We start from the raw sequence: 16,120 nt of genomic DNA on the forward strand, positions 1-16,120 counted from the left end.
AAAGAAAACGTATGGCCATTCCCTGATTTTTTCCACTCCAACCTGTTCACTCTGCTAGGTGGTGTATTGCCCTGCGATAGGCGCGAACAAGTGTAGAGATTTGAGCGGAAAGAGTGAATGTCCTTCTCACCCCGCTCCTGCGGCAGACTATTTACGAACACCGTTAAGCGTATCTGCATGCGTAACGCCGTGGGACAGTATGCACTTCGCGTGTCTGCGAGGCCACAAATGACGCTTGCGGGGGAGAACAAAATGAAAGCAGAAAAGCGAACGCGTAAAAGGAGGGGACAACCAAAAAAAATATACTCATATATATGTGCATATATGAATATATCTGCACATGCGTACACATATCCGTATGGAAAAAGCAAAACGGGGGCACCAACTATTTATTTTTTCTGTTCCACCCGCCTCAGCGTTTTCCATCCAAAGGAAAAGGCGCGAAAAAAAGGGAAAGAAAAAACAGAACAGTGGGGAAAAAATACACGGAAAAGTGTCAAAAAAAAAAAAAAAAAAATGCAAAAAAAAAAAAAAAAATAACTCTTTTGTGTAATCCGAATTGGGTGTTTTATTTGTCAAATCACCTTTTCATTATTCCCCCCTTTATCCTTTTTTCCCATTTTTGCACATGATAAGTATTTACGTCTTATAAGCTTTAGCAAACGAATATTTCACGCGAATGGTTAACCGCATGAGGGTATACACTTTCCGTATTCGCATTTCGTACGATACGCGGCATGCGTATATACCCGTATGTGTACCCATGTAAACTCGCTGAGATGCTTTCCAGTCTGCTTAAGCGTACGGTTGTTCTTATCTGTCCATTTAAACAGTTGCATAGGCCCGATTACTCTGCGCGTCTGTGTCGCTCATGTAGGGGTTAACCAATTCGAACAGTTTGTGAATGACTCCAGAGGGGGGGTTTTTTTTTTTTTTTTTTTTTTCACCCTTCCATTAGCTTGCGTCTTGTTGTGCGTGTCCCCTTATCATTATCCTCATCGTTATTTTTATCTGTACCAATTCGTTGACGAATGTTGTGGCGTCCACCAATCGCCTCCCTTTTTTTTTAAAACCTGTCATACCCGACCGCTTGCGATCGGTACATGCATGGGCATGTCCCCGCGAATTTTATTCATCACCATAATACGTACTCCCGTCAGTACCTATTTTGTGTGCGATTTTTTCTGTACCTTTATCATTTTGTATGTGCATGAATCGAAATAACAATATCCCTTCTGGGGTTCCATTTCTCCGCAGTTTGATGCAATTTTGTAAAACTTCACATTTGTATATTTTTGTCCAATATATAATGGATCCATAAATGGGTTTACCAAACCGTATGGGGGGGTTGATTTGAATATGCTTTACTGGGAATGGCATTGTCCAATTCGAAGTGACCTGTCGTTATTTTCCCAGACGCTTCATAATTTAGCCCAACACAGATTTGTATACACAGGTTGACCCCTCCTTATCATTATATTTGTTTTTGTGTTTATTGTAGTGTCTTCGTTTCACCATTTTTTTGATTTACATTTTTTTGTTTAGTTTATAAAACCCACGTGCGACAGTGGAACGGCTTTTTTTTTATTTATCATTTTTTTTGTACATTTTAAAGTAATAAAAAGTGAATGATATCTATGCCTCTCACTCGGTGTGGGCGCGAGTAAAGTGACGTCACAACGGAAGATAGCTACTACAACGTTGTGTCACCCCAATTTCGGTAAATGTAAAGAAGTAAGATTTTTAGTCAGCTTCTCCCCAATAATGCTTTTAACTCCATTGTGGAAAATATTACTGAAAAAAGAAAAGTGTCACATCACGTTAAGCGAAAATGAACCAATATGATCAGTGGAATCGGAGGATCCGGGTAAGTTTAAAGAAATGGTGCCCATAAAAGGAGGCATATCCAGAATACTTTTCACATTGAGGATGTATGTGTGTCATTCATGCTGCATGTTGCGCAGATTTGTTCTGCAACATTTCATAGCGAGGAACAACTGCACACAGATGACAGCTACGCAGTTCTCAAATTTATAAACTTGATTTGGCTCTTTTTCCCTCACCTCTATGACAGACCATCTGGTATTGCAGTAGTCTTTATGTGGAGTACAAAAATGCCCTGAGGAAATCGAGGAAGATGCCGGTCGAGAAAAAGACCGAGTATTGGGAGAAGAAGCACGAGGAGTTTGCCACCAAGATGTTGAACAATATATACGAATTGAGAGGTTCGCACAGGCAGCTACATTTGTTTCATTATTTCGTTGCACAGTGTTCTGTGTTGACCTGTACACGCATTATTTGTCACAGACATGTGCATCTTCTTCGTGCGTATCGCCCGCATTGATTACGCTTTCGAAAAATGGGTCTAATATATATTTTTCCCCCCCTTATGCAGGATGGTGGGTGAAGGTAGGGCAGTTCCTAAGCACGCAGGAGAACATCATGCCCGTGGCCTACATCGAGAAGTTCACCAAGCTGCAGGACATGATGCCCACCTCCTCTTTCGACAAGATAGAAGTCATTCTAAAGAGGGAATTGGGTAAGGAGTGTTGCCCCATTATAGTGTATGAGCCCATTGGGGGGACCAGGTCTTATTAGCACTCCTCAAAAGGGCAAGCCAAAATGTAGATATTCCCCTCATACAACAAAATGAATCATTCCACCTCTCCTCAGGGAACATCTATGACATATTCGAGCACATCGAAAAGGAACCCCTCGCAAGCGCATCGATAGGACAAGTCCATCGAGCCAAATTGAAGAAGCACGAACATGATGCTATCCAGGATAATGTTGCAAAAAAGAACGATTACAACGTTATTATAAAAATTCAACATGAAGGAATTGATCAATTTCTTTCCTCCGATATAAATACATTGAAGAAAGTATCTTGGGCCTTTGGTCTAATAGACAAAAATTTTTATTTCACAGATTTTATTGATGAATGGCAAGACTCCGCTTCCAGAGAATTAAACTACAAGTACGAATTGTATCATCAGTTATTGGCTTATAATACTTTTAAAAAGTCTGGTATTCCTCTGAAAATTCCACAAATATATTGCGCTTATACAACCACCAAGGTTCTCGTCATGGAATACATCAAGGGGTTTAAAATAACAGACACGAAATCGATAAAGAAATATAAAGTGAATGCATATGACTTGGTTTATAAAATTATCGACTATTTTGCTTATCAAATTCATAACGATGGTTTTTTTCATGGAGATCCCCACCCAGGGAATATTCTCGTTATGATGCAGGAGAAGGGGCGTAGACGCAAAAGGAGAAGGCGCTCCAAAAAGGGGCCAACTGACGTTGTGGAGAAGACCGCAGAGGGGGATGAGCAAGCTATTCCAGAAGCACTTTTCCCCAGGGATGGAAAGAAGGGAAATATTTTTACCACAACGGGGAACACGCCCAACACGTCTAACTTCTCGAGCATGTCTAACGTGTTCAAGACGCCCAACCAGTCCATCGCGCGAAACGCGTCCAACACGTCCAGCGCCTCCATGGAGGATTTCATAGATGCGAGGTACAACATCGATAGGATGAAGTGCGGATCGATGAGTTCCAAGAATCCCCTTTATAAATCCTTCAGCTTTGTGGACTACTCGAATAAGAAGAATCATGAAATATCAGATCAGGTACTGAAGGAAGACTACGATTTTATCCTTAATGAAAATACGAGCGACGGATTTAGCACAATCCGGAAGAGCATCTCCAAATCGGAAGAGTGCGTATCTTATGGGAACTCCAAAAGGGAAGACTTCACGCTGATCGCAAGTGGGACAAGCCCAGGGGAGGATTGTTCAACTAAGTTGGTTGAGAATGAGAATAATTCGCTGCGTACCCAGGGGAATTTGCTCGAGCGGGGTGAAGTCTCACCGGGGGAGGAAGCCAACAAAAAAGAGGCTCAGATACATGGGAAATCTGCCCCATTGCAAGTTAACGCAGGGGAGGTAAACCGCACACCAGCAGGAGGACGAAGAAGGAAGAGGCGTACCTACTCCTTCGTGCCCGTGATCATCGATTGGGGGCTGATTAAACAGCTAGACGGTGTGATGAAGCTGGCCTTTTGCAAACTAGTGTACAGCATAAGCTGCATGAATGTGCTGAATATCATCGAGGCGTTTGAGGATATGGGCTTCTGCTTTAAGGAGGACTTCACATACGACCCGGAAATATACATTGAAAATTTAAAGCGTTTTTTTTTGAAAAAGTTGGAGGAATCAAGCAGCAAAATGAACGAAAGTGGTGGCATCAGCGGAACGGGAGGAGGAGCAGATGAGGAGCGTCCAAATGGTCCAGACGAAACGGGGAAGAATAAGAACCTTGATGTTCTTAAAAATATAGACAAGAAGGAAGTCCTAGACCAAAACCCAATTAGTGATGTCCCAAAGGATATAATTTTTTTCATGAGAGTAGCTTCCCTTCTCCATGGATTATGCACCCAAATGAATGTCAACATAAATTACCTGAGCATATTTTCAAGGCGAGCTAAAGAAGCCCTCGAAAAAGTGTACAAGCCGATACACCACTCGATTTATACCATCCCAATTGATAAAACACCTAATTCGTTTCTTGAGAAGAGAATACATAATTTGCTTAAGAAACTTTACGAGGAGAAGAAAATTTTGGGGTGTCAGGTAGCCATTATACATAAGAAGAAAATAGTTGTGGACACTTGTGTAGGGGTCACCAGCACAACGGACAAAAGACCCATAACGAGGCACTCCCTGTTCAATGGTTACTCCTTAAACAAAGCCGTCCTCACAATCGCCCTGATACATCTGATGTCCAACTTGGTGAATGAACAGTACTCCTCGGAAAACGTCCTCTTAAATTTGAGCAAAAGGAATAACACGAAGGAAAATCAACAGGAGGAGGGGGTACCTAATTTGAGTGCTATTAGTAAGGCAAACGAGGACGCTGCCCCTGCAGAGGAGGACCAACAACTTGAACAGACCCAGAACACAGCAGAGGTTCAGAACAAATGCGTCAATGAAATTTTCAACGATATTAAAAAAATCGAAAATGATTATTTCTCACCTGATAAGAAGGCGGACGTGCAGTTGGAAGAGGTCCCTATTGCGGATGGGGCAGTGACCTCAGCGGGTACACCTGGTCGAGCGGTGGGCGTTGGGGGTCCCTCCTCCACGGCCATCACCAATTATAGCAGCATCTACGGTGTGAACAACAGTACGAATCGATACTGCAGTAGTTATGACCACAGCTTTAGCAGCGACGAGGAGAAGGACAAGGAAGTGGGGCAAAAGGAAGATAAGACAGCGCAGAGTAGCCCTCAACACAACTTTCAACATTCATCTCAGCGCAACATTTCGACCCCGCTGCCAACCATCCCCCCTTTGGAGGCACACAACGAAGTCAACAACCGGTACAATCGTGAAGTGTGCAAACAAATCATAAAAGATATAGAAGCCAGACAAATAAAAAACTTCAAGAGTACCATTAATGACTATATATGCAACTATTGGGATGGATTCATTTGCAAAAACAAAAAGAGCATCACCATAAAGGATGTGCTAACGTTGAAGTGTTTCATTAAAAAACCATTTCAAGATAAAATAACGTTAAGTAAATTTATAGACTACAGTCAAATGATAAAAATGATAGAGAGCGCTCGAAATTGTCACGTGAAAAGGAAGTCGAAAAAGTACGGATTCTACCTCTACCTAATCGACACCTACATTATCTCTGAATTGATTCACAACATTTCTGGGTTGAAGTACTATGAGTATATTTACAAGTATATTATTAAACCGCTAAATTTGAAAGACGAAATGTACATACCCATTCCCTCGGATATTTTGAAAAAACACCAGGAGGAAATGAAGAAAAACAAAACTACAAGCGACTCTTCAGTAGCTAATGAGAAAGGAAAGAAAAATAACTATAAAGAAAATAAGGCAAGTCTAACGAAGGAATCTTCCAACCCGCTCAGAAGCAATGAGTTAAATTTAAACTCCTTTATGTCAAAGAAGAAAAATAAAAAGTTAAACAGTGCTTCAAATTTTGGGAACGAATTTCACCAAGGGAAGAATATAACCCCGTCCAGCAGCAACTATAATAATAGGCCTTTCCAGAATAGCGTTCTTATGAACAAACCGTGGAACAGGAAATTTAAGCCCCCATTGGAAGCAGTGAAGATTAAGAGGCGCTCCATAAGTGTGGATGTGTATTATTCTTCTAGGGGGAGGAAGCCCGGTCCGGAGGCTACCAATCCGAAAGGGGCAAAGCAAGTGGGCGGTGCGGTCAAAGGTAAGGTGGTTAGGGAGGAGGCGGTTATAGGCGAAACTAATGACGGTAAAGTGACCGTGCGTGAGGCTAACTCTGGCGAGGACAAACCTGCGGAAGAAGAAGCCAACAGGGGCGGTACCAACACGGATGAACCAACCCCAATGAACATCCTTCTAAACAATAAAAAGATAGCCGAGTTGGGGGGGGGCAAGAAGTTTGAGCCGACCAGCATGCTAGAAAGCATCCTAAAAGAAAAAGAACCAACCAGCCTCAAAAACAAGTTGCTAAGTCATGTAGACAATCTCAAAGTCAAAACGAAAAAAATTAACGACTCGATTAAAAATATATATGAAGGTAATGAAAACACATTTTTAAAAAATCTTTTTATAACTCCATTGAAGAAAACTGACAATGATAACAACGCCCTTACATATGACTACCGCAATGTCCAGCTTAGCTACATATACAACAAAAAGCTGGGGAGTTATACAAAAAAAAAAAATTATGAAAATTATGCATTTGGCACGCACAATTATTATTACAATGAATTTGCTCGAGAACACATAAAACAAAATAAAATGGAAAAAAAATGGAACATAAAAAATATTAATAAAATTACATCCAACTTTCGATTCACAGAAAAAAATAAAAAAGATTTTCTCTTGGTTCGACCAAATGACGAAAAGAACAAGCGTTCGCATAGCTGCTCAAATTATAAGCTAGTCCAGTACAACATAGACAGACACACACATGGTGATGAAGATGGAAATAAAATACCCAGTTCGAGCAACCCCAATGGTATCGGTTTTAAGTACCAGAATGATGCCAATGAATTCCTGTTCGATTACAATGTTCATTTTTTTTCCGAGAATTTTTTTAACATGTTACCTGAAGAAAGCAATAAAAAAAAAGACCCCAATGATCCCAACAGTACATCCTACAACTTAGAAGAAAGGAGCCGCTTTTACAAGTTAACGTTCGACAAAAATATCAAAAGGCTGCTCGAAAATGTAGACGCGAAAAGCAGCGGTGACGAGTCCGCCAACAGTGTATTGAAGGAGAAGTATAATAAATATCAGAGGCGGGACAAGAAATACAGGAAGTTGTTTCAATATATAAAAGATTTGAGAATGAGCATACGAGAGAGGGAGAATCAGATGAAGGAAGCGAGTAGCGCCTTGGTGTGCAGTGATCAGGTGGAACTGGGCGATAGTGCCGTCAGAGTAGGCAGTATGGAAAAGGCCGCATTCACCGTGAGGAATGCAAGCTCTGTGAAAAACGAGAGCTCCGTAAAGAACGACAGCTTCATGAAAAGCGAAAACTCTGTTAAGAATGAGAGCATGTTGAAAAGCGGTAACAGCTTCAAAAGGGAAGGAGCACCCCCCGAAATGAACGAAGACTTCCTCAAGAGGGTCCTAAAAAAGGACGAGCAGCTTCTACAGAAACTAATAGAGTACAAGTACGCCATACTGAAGAAGCAAAGAAATAACATTCTGAAAAGAAAAAACAAAAAGAATATTTACACGAATGAATACTCCGACGAGATCGAGATGTTTAGTGATAGCGATAAAGATTCGCGTGGCTGCAAAAGGAGACGGAACAAGAAGCGTAAAGCCATTCGGAAGGACAACGGAAGAGACAAAGGAGAGGACCATGAACCCAGCGGAGCAACAACCTCGCCTAACAACAGTGCGTGCGAAATGGAGGAGAGAAAACTCATAGACGAGAAGAAGCACAGACTGGAAACCTACTTAATCATGAACAAGTTATATAAAAAAAACAACAAAGGTTTGATACCCGAAGAAAACCACACTATCAGTAAGAAGACGGACGTGTACTGGCGCTTGGCATATTCTAGAAGAGACATCGACTTCATCGGCAACCTTGCCAACGAGGATGTGAATACCAAGTTCGATTCTATTTTGAAGTCAAATGTGAAGGCGAAAAAAAGCGGGTGCAGTGACACGGATGGAGGGAAGGCCGGCAGCGTGGAGGGTTCCACTGCTGTGAACAGTGCTAGTGGTACGAAAGGTGCCAGCATGCCAAACGTGGTTAGCCATTCCGGCGGAACCGGCACTACCAATGTTGCTAACTCCAACAGTGGCGCCACCACGGGCTGCAACTCCAATCTGGAAAACAAACTGAAAACCTACCTGGAGAGCTTCAATCCCAAGCAGTACAACGAATACATTTCCCTATTTCAGCTAGCCCAGGAGAAGCCCTACGTCGTAGACCCCCTAATTTATGACTCCAAAAAAATCCTAGACAAATTTATTCCCATTAATGGACGGTTTACCGCTAGGGCTATGTGCAAAATAATGGCCTTTGCGAATAATAAATTTTTTTTCCCTTCCTATATTATGAACAAAGTGAGGAAAATATATGCACTCGATGAAAGCATAGAATCTATGATCCTCACGGGGGGGATGAGCAGGAAATGGGGCATGGGGTTTCAGCTCTTCGAGTGCGAATACGCAGATGCTATAAATGAAGATTTTTACCTGCGCAAGGGTAGGAAGCAGAAGGGGAAAATCAGAAGGAGGGGAGGCGGCGAGGGAGTAGGATCTCAGGGTAGAAAAGACAACACAGAAAAGAATGACAAACATGGCAAGACAGGCAAAAATAACAAAATGTATAACGACAAGATCCCCCCCTCCAAGCCTAAGCGAATTGTCGGGTACGGACAGTCCGACTTCAGCGGGTGCATCGCGGTTTCTTTTCCCGAAATTGATCTCTCGCTGACGATTCTGCTTACTGACATTTTTAAGGGGGCAGCGGTAAGGATTAAGATTTGGAGTGGAAACGGAACTCTCCTCGGGCAGTCACTATGAGAGACGCATGAGATGGTGCGCCTACTGGACAGCGCGACCTGAACACTGCGCAGAATCTCGAACCACTTTCCTTTTTTTTAACATGCATATATATGTATATTTTTATTATTTTCTTTTTTTTTTTTTACGACCCCCTACGCCCATCAGGTTGCCCATACGATCCTGGAGTACGTGCTCAAGCTGTACGGCATAAAGCCCAAGTGGAAGATGCCAGTGAAGGTGTCGGAACTGATAAAGGTTTTGTAGGAGGAGGCAGAACAGAACACAGGAGAGCAGCCATGGTGGTCCCTCGGATGTGGTTTTTCACCCGCGCGTGAGCGTTATTTGTTCATATTCCGATTTGCACAGTGTCATAGCTTTTCCCGATCGTCCGCCACTCCTGTGTAGCGATGCCCAACTGTTTCCAAAATGTCAAATGTTCATCATGAAAGTCCATCCGCCATATACATAGATATATTTATATATGCGTATGTGTGTGTGTTTGTTTGTTTTTTCTCCCATATTTGTACTAATTAAAAGAACTAACGATCGTGTGTCACCTTAGCCCAGGCCACGTGCATAGGTGCACCCCTGCACAAGAGAAGAAAATCTCCGAGGGCTTGGCGATTAATTCCATGTGCCGTTAAAGGTAGAACTCTAATTATCCCACATGGTCTCCTTTTTAGTGTAAAAATATCTGTCATATGTTAATAAGCTCATAAAAAAAATTGGCGTCCTTTAATCCCACTTGTTTTATGTACACGTCGGAGTTACGCACTTCCGGTGAGGTCCCTCAGAAAAAGAATATTGTTAATGTTGTAAAAGCATTTATAGAGCTAAAGTGCAATGCTAGTCTTAAGGTTAAAATGGTGAGGAATCAGTGTACAGAACAAAATTGTTGTCTTATCCCTTCCCGTTGTAAATTATATTAACGACCACTTTTCCTTCGTTGCAGTGACTATTCCCCACTGCTGGTATCACTCTTTAATAATGTTGCTTCTTACACGTTTTAAGTTCACAATTTTGCTTTTCCCCCCAACCGCATGATCAGGTAAATAATTTAATTTTTTTTTTTTTTTAATAAATGCATGAATAATTCATATTAATAATTTAAATATAAGAAGGAAATGTGTACATGTATAGATGGGGACGCACGAATCAGAGAGCGTCGGTACATTTCCTTTAAACATACAGAAGTACACATTTATATATTTACGATCAGCAGGGGGTCATTCAATTTTTAAATGCGCAGCCGATGATTTATAAAAGTGTTAAAGACATATGTGGTGCCCTGCTGTGTCCGCCGACGCTTTGGTGCTCGCGCATACACAGATAAATATATACATATATATAAACCTATATATGTATATATGTGTGTATTATATAGATATATACGCGTTGCTGCGCGAAGCTTGGCTAAGGGAGGTGAGCCATACGATCTACGAGCGATATGCGTGAAGGATATCTTTGTAGAAATTTTTTTGGGTGTTCAAAAAAAGAAAAAATTTAAACTAGGTAAACAATTTTGAAAAATTATATACTTATTATATAGGCGTATACACGCGTTGGAAGGTTGTAAGGTTGGAAGTTGTGTATAGGCGTTATTTGTACGTTTGCGCATTGGAGCGCAGACGGGAATGTTTTTGCACAAGTGCATGCGTGCATGGGGCAGGTGTGCAAAAACAATCTCTTAAACAAATTTGAATTAAAAAAAAATTGGGTGAACTAAATTAAAACATATATATCAAAATTTTATGTGGCATATTAATAAGTTTATATTTTACAATTAAAATACTGAAAGCTCCAGGGTTGCTGCCTTCAATTAGCAGCCTTTTTTTTTTCGACTGGCTTTAAAATCTACGAAGGAAAAGGAAATGAGCGGGTATGGGAATGTGCACGTGCGACGGGGTATGCATATAACGGGCGCGTGAAGGTGCAAGCGGAAATAACGCTGCTTCGGTTTACTCGTTATTTCGATTCTCTTTTTTTCTATTTTTTTCCTACTTGAAATGAACACATCAAGGTCTCGTCGACACTCATCATGGCACCGGCATTATCAAATTCTCCGCAATAGTTGGGAGCAGAAAACAGCGTAACTAGCTGTCTTTTCGCGAAAAACTCGTAGCCATCTTCCACCACCTGTAGGGGCAATGTAGGGATAACATCGGGGAAAATGGGTGTGAGTTTCTTGAATCATCTGGGAGGGGAAATCACGCTCACCAAGCAAACAGAAATTATAGCGCACGTCTGCAAAAGGGCGCGTACGCAAAGCATACACACCACTTTGTGCTGACTTCACTTTACCTGATGCGCTCTGCATATCAAGTCCAACTCATGCTTCCTTAAAAAATTGTGAACTACATCCTGGCCAAAAGTGAACGAAACTCCTCGGTCGTTTTCTCCCCACCCGTTTATTTCCTTTTCCGGGTCCGACCATAATAAATCACACAGGAGGCCTATACATGGAAAAAAAAAAAAAAAGGAAATGGTAGAATATTAATACAAGTATAGAGAAAAGAACACACACGTATGTACGGTGGACATGCACATATACATGTACACATACGTGTGCGTGGAGTTGTTCATTTGGGGCCAGAACAACCTCGTTCAAAGACAACGTTGAATGACCCCAAATAGACAACTCCGCGCACACGTTTTTAAAGAGCCAAAATGTCCTGCTCTTTATTCTCAAATAGAGAAAAAAAATTCTGAACAGCCAATATTCTTTTTTAAAAAATTGCACACACTCGCAAAAAAAAAAAAAAAAAAAAAAAAAAAAGCAAAAAGCTAGCCATTACGATAGCATTTTCAATCATGGTGGCAATACTTCCCATTTGCAGCCTCTCGGTGGGCTCCTAACAGTTGGCCCATTTGTCTATCTCAAGTTTACCGTTGTCGGGAACATCCGTTGGCCTGGTTATCTTCCTAATCTGTTCCATATTATTTAATTCAGGCGACAGTCCGCCATGCATACAAAAAATTTTTTCGTCAATTATTGCCGCAACGGGGAGACAGTTGAAGCAATCAATAAATGTTTTCCACAATTTTACACTGTATCTTCGTTTACACTCATCGTAAAATCCGTATATTCTGTTTATCGAGGCACACTCATGATTTCCCCTTAGTAGAAAAAAATTCTCAGGATATTTTATTTTGTACGCTAGTAGTAAGCAAATGGTTTCTAGGCTTTGTTTACCTCTATCCACGTAATCTCCTATAAAATGGAGGGCGCAAAAAATATACAAATGGGGGTAGACAAATATGCGCACGTGTGTGTGTGAAAGCATCCGAATGAGCTACACGTTGGGAAAGCGCTTTATGGAGAATTTCTCCACTTGGAAAATAAAAATGTAACGTGTATACAGTAACAAGTGAGGCACTGTTAGGAATTATCTCCTAGCGCAATCAACAATTCTCCATGTGCATATTCGTTGGCATAAGCAAATGAAGCCCCATCATTGCGTTTATGCACATGCGCACGATAGTTCGACCGCTGCACTGATCAATCGGTCCATTGATCAATAGCTCCACGGGCCTATAGAAAATCTTACCCAAAAATAAATAATTGGCATCCGGCGGAAAGCCGCCATACTCGAAGAGCCTTAGCAAGTCATAAAACTGGCCGTGAATGTCTCCACATATTTTTATCGGTGCCTCGAGCTCCAGTAATATAGGTTGGTTAAGAAAAATTTCTCTGCTGGAAAGGCATAATATTTTTATCTCATTTTCTGTCAAGTTAACATTTTTCCCTGGTCTGGTGCCTCGAACTTCTATTAGCTTTGATATTACATTATCTATATCTATTTCTAATGCCATAATAAATGTTTACTTAAGCAAAATTGAATATATCTCCTGGGAATGACGAACTGGCACTTCTCCTTACAATATTTTTTGTTAATCATGAAGAATGTATTTTTTTTTTTTTTTTTTTTTTTTCTCTTTTTATTATGGGGTTAAAATGTACGAAGAGGTGGGAACAAAAAATGTATGCATTTCTTTAGGGGAAGAGGAGTGAATGGGGGGGGGGGAAATAAAAAAAAAAACAAATAAGTGCAAATAAACGTGAGGATTACCTTGCGGCTAAACGTGCCGATTTGCGTGCTGATACGTGTGTAAATATGCGCGTGCATAAGCGCTTACACATGTGCATTCATAAGCATTTACACAAATGCGTACATATACTGCATACACATGGGCGCACATTCATGTATATGACACGCATAGGTGTATAAGGCTGGGTGTATTATACTACGCGACGCTTTCGCAAAATGGAATAACTATAATTATCCTGGAAGTGTATCCAAAATGTGCTTCTTTACATTATTCGGTACATAAGAAGGGGCATTTAATTTTTTGAAAAGCTGCAAAGTATTTTGAATTAATTATTAAGACTTTTAAAAAATTACCCCTTATGTTATCCTGGAAGAATGAGGTAAAAAAAAAAGAAAAAAGGACTACGTTTTGATAACTGTCTTATAATTACTGCTATGACTACTACTGCGATTGCTGTTGCGACGATAAAAATAGCTCTTCTTCCCTCTCACAGCCTTCCCAATCTACTGAAAGCATATTTTCTCTTATACTCCACGCAAACAGCAATGCACATATTTTTCTTTCACATTTGCGTGAGTGTTGATGAGTGTATCCGTTTTGTTGATATAGCTCGTTCGACTCCTTTTATTGAGTCACTATATTAGCTCTTTTATTCGTCCTATTCTTCGTTATTTCTTGCGTTTCTTCCTTTCCTTCGTTTTTTTCCTTTTTTCCTCAATTTCCTTGTGCCTCCACGCCTTGCCTTAAATTGTAAACGCCTTCTGACTGCACAATTTAATATTTCTTATAATGTATCGCGTTTTGGCTTTACCTTTGGAGCATTCTCTTTTTCTTTCACCCCAGCTTCTATGATTCTTATTTTTAATTCTATATATTTTCCTTCGCTTTTGCTTTTTTCCCCTATTCTATTTTTTCCTCTTACGTAAAATAAACCTTATTTATGTAATTGTATACGTACCCCTATTGTGTTTTTTTTTTTTTTTTTTTTTTCTTCCTTTTTAAAAACCTCTACTCTTCGCAAATGGATTTTTCTTCACCCTTCGCAATTTTTTCCTTAATGTTTTGTTTAATTTCAGTTGTTTTTTATGGTATTATTATTTTTTTTTTTCTAAATTAAATGGTTTAAAAGATTGTTAATTTGCACCTACGAAGAAAAAATATGTCAAAATGTTAAATTTTAATTTGCATGAAAAGCTTAAACGTTATGTGTCAAAAAAAAAAAAAAAAAAAAAAAAAGTGAACATATATGAACATCATATGTGCACATATTGGTACATGCCTAGGGAATGTATGTTTGCTTATACCGTACGTATGCTAGGCGTGTGCGCATTATCCGTTTGTGAATTTGTAAGTTTCCACGTTTATATGTTTATACGTTGGTGCGTTTATTCGTTTGTTGGTTTGTGCTGTTGCTTGCGATTAAGTGAACATTGGAGGCGTGAACGAGCGAATTGCATCCCCACGGGTAAAATGTGCCAATGTACAGGCTGCTCGGTCAAAGCATGTACATATACGAAGAAAAAAGGTAAAAGGTGAAACGTAAAAGGGTGGAAAAAACAAGCAAAGGGGAAGGACGCGTTAAAATTAACTACAGGAGTGTATATTATATATGTATAATGTTTTTGTATTTTTATATGTATACGTATTTTCTTGCAATTTTGCCGTCCTTGTTTGGTTGGCAATTTTTTTGCTTGCCTTTCTACGTTTTTTTTTATCTGTACAGTTGCAGCATCCACCCGTTATGTATGCATCCCCTTGTACGCTCACATAAAGTGAAACATAATGTGAATGCGGAAGCGGCTTTACACAGGCGCATATACATGGGACATCCCCATGGAGTGAAACTGTTACACAGAATAAAATAAAACAAAAATGGGATAAGAAAAAAACAGAGGGACCCAATTTCTTGCAGCATAAAGTGAAACAATCGCCTCGTTCAATGTGTTATGAAATCTTGTGTAGCATCTGTGAAATAGGGGCACACAGCGTAGTACAGCGTAGTACAGCGTAGTAGTGCGTTCTGCTCTGTACTGCTGCGTACATTACTGCGTGGCGCAGCATGCCACAAGTGTACCACTAAAGCTGGAAGAAACACTTTACCGCTGGTTTACACGCAATTTTTATTTTGCCACACACAGGACATCATCTTACAAATCATGTGTTCCTACTGCCAGTCTGATTTTATGCTAATTTTTAAGAACGTCGTTTACTCGAATGTGTGTATTTAAGAGCGTGTAAAAAAAAAAAAAATATTGTGCATGTCATTTTGGAATTTAAAAAAAAATGGCTTGTTGTAAAGAACAATCAGAACTTCGTTTTGTCAATTTTTGGCCACCATTTAGGACACCTTTTTAAGCAAATCGCGGTTTTCAAAAAAAAGAAAAAGAAGGTTTAAAATATCCAAATCGGTCTAACCTTTCTGCTATTACGAAAAAATGCATTTTCAAATAGGTAACTAAAAGGAAGGAACCAAGGTGTTCCATTTTGAGAGAAAATGAAGTACGTCGGGTGTTGAAATAAACTACGTGTGCACAGCATTATGCACATCGCAATGGCAAGGGCTTTTTTTCTATTTTTTTTTAATGCATGCGCAACTTTCTCACATGGTGAATAACTTTTAGAGATTGAGAACTTCATAAAAGGTTTTGCGACGAACATTGTGTAGCGAAAAATCCCTTGGCATAAGCTGATCACACTAAAAATGTAACAAAAATGATGCACTGTTATAACGTATGTGTGTGTGGAGGTATTCCCCCTTTCACTAAGTAAATTTAGCTGCGTATTGTGCTCCCTCAAGTAGCCCAATTTGGTTTTGTTCCCGTTTCGTTGTGGTGTGCCAGGCGTCCTACATATGCGATGGGATATTTCGCGAAAAGTGTGCAACGGAAGGGACAACACAGAGGGAGAGACCAAGTGTTTGAATGGGGATACGTCGGTTGAACACACAGGAAGGTGTACATATTCACATATTTGCCCACACGTTACGTAATGAGAGAGCTCGC

The 16,120-nt window shown here is 40.2% G+C and overlaps 2 protein-coding genes across 2 annotated transcripts; one reads left to right on the top strand and one right to left on the bottom strand.

Moving 5' to 3' along the window:
* Window positions 1-1,831: 1,831 nt before the first annotated feature.
* Window positions 1,832-9,332, top strand: PCOAH_00049890 (Protein kinase; the record flags this gene model as incomplete). Its single annotated transcript, XM_020061771.1, has 5 exons — window positions 1,832-1,867; window positions 2,075-2,225; window positions 2,396-2,539; window positions 2,674-9,032; window positions 9,234-9,332. 5 exons carry the CDS (start codon window positions 1,832-1,834, stop codon window positions 9,330-9,332), a joined length of 6,789 nt encoding a protein of 2,262 aa, XP_019917392.1.
* Window positions 9,333-10,573: 1,241 nt separating this feature from the next.
* On the bottom strand, window positions 10,574-13,027 carry PCOAH_00049900 (Serine/threonine-protein phosphatase; the record flags this gene model as incomplete). Its single annotated transcript, XM_020061772.1, has 5 exons — window positions 10,574-10,922; window positions 11,070-11,204; window positions 11,370-11,521; window positions 11,956-12,279; window positions 12,617-13,027. 5 exons carry the CDS (start codon window positions 12,879-12,881, stop codon window positions 10,884-10,886), a joined length of 915 nt encoding a protein of 304 aa, XP_019917467.1.
* Window positions 13,028-16,120: the final 3,093 nt, after the last annotated feature.

Source organism: Plasmodium coatneyi, chromosome 13 (genome assembly GCF_001680005.1).
Source record: "Plasmodium coatneyi strain Hackeri chromosome 13, complete sequence".
Taxonomy (NCBI): Eukaryota; Apicomplexa; class Aconoidasida; order Haemosporida; family Plasmodiidae; genus Plasmodium; species Plasmodium coatneyi.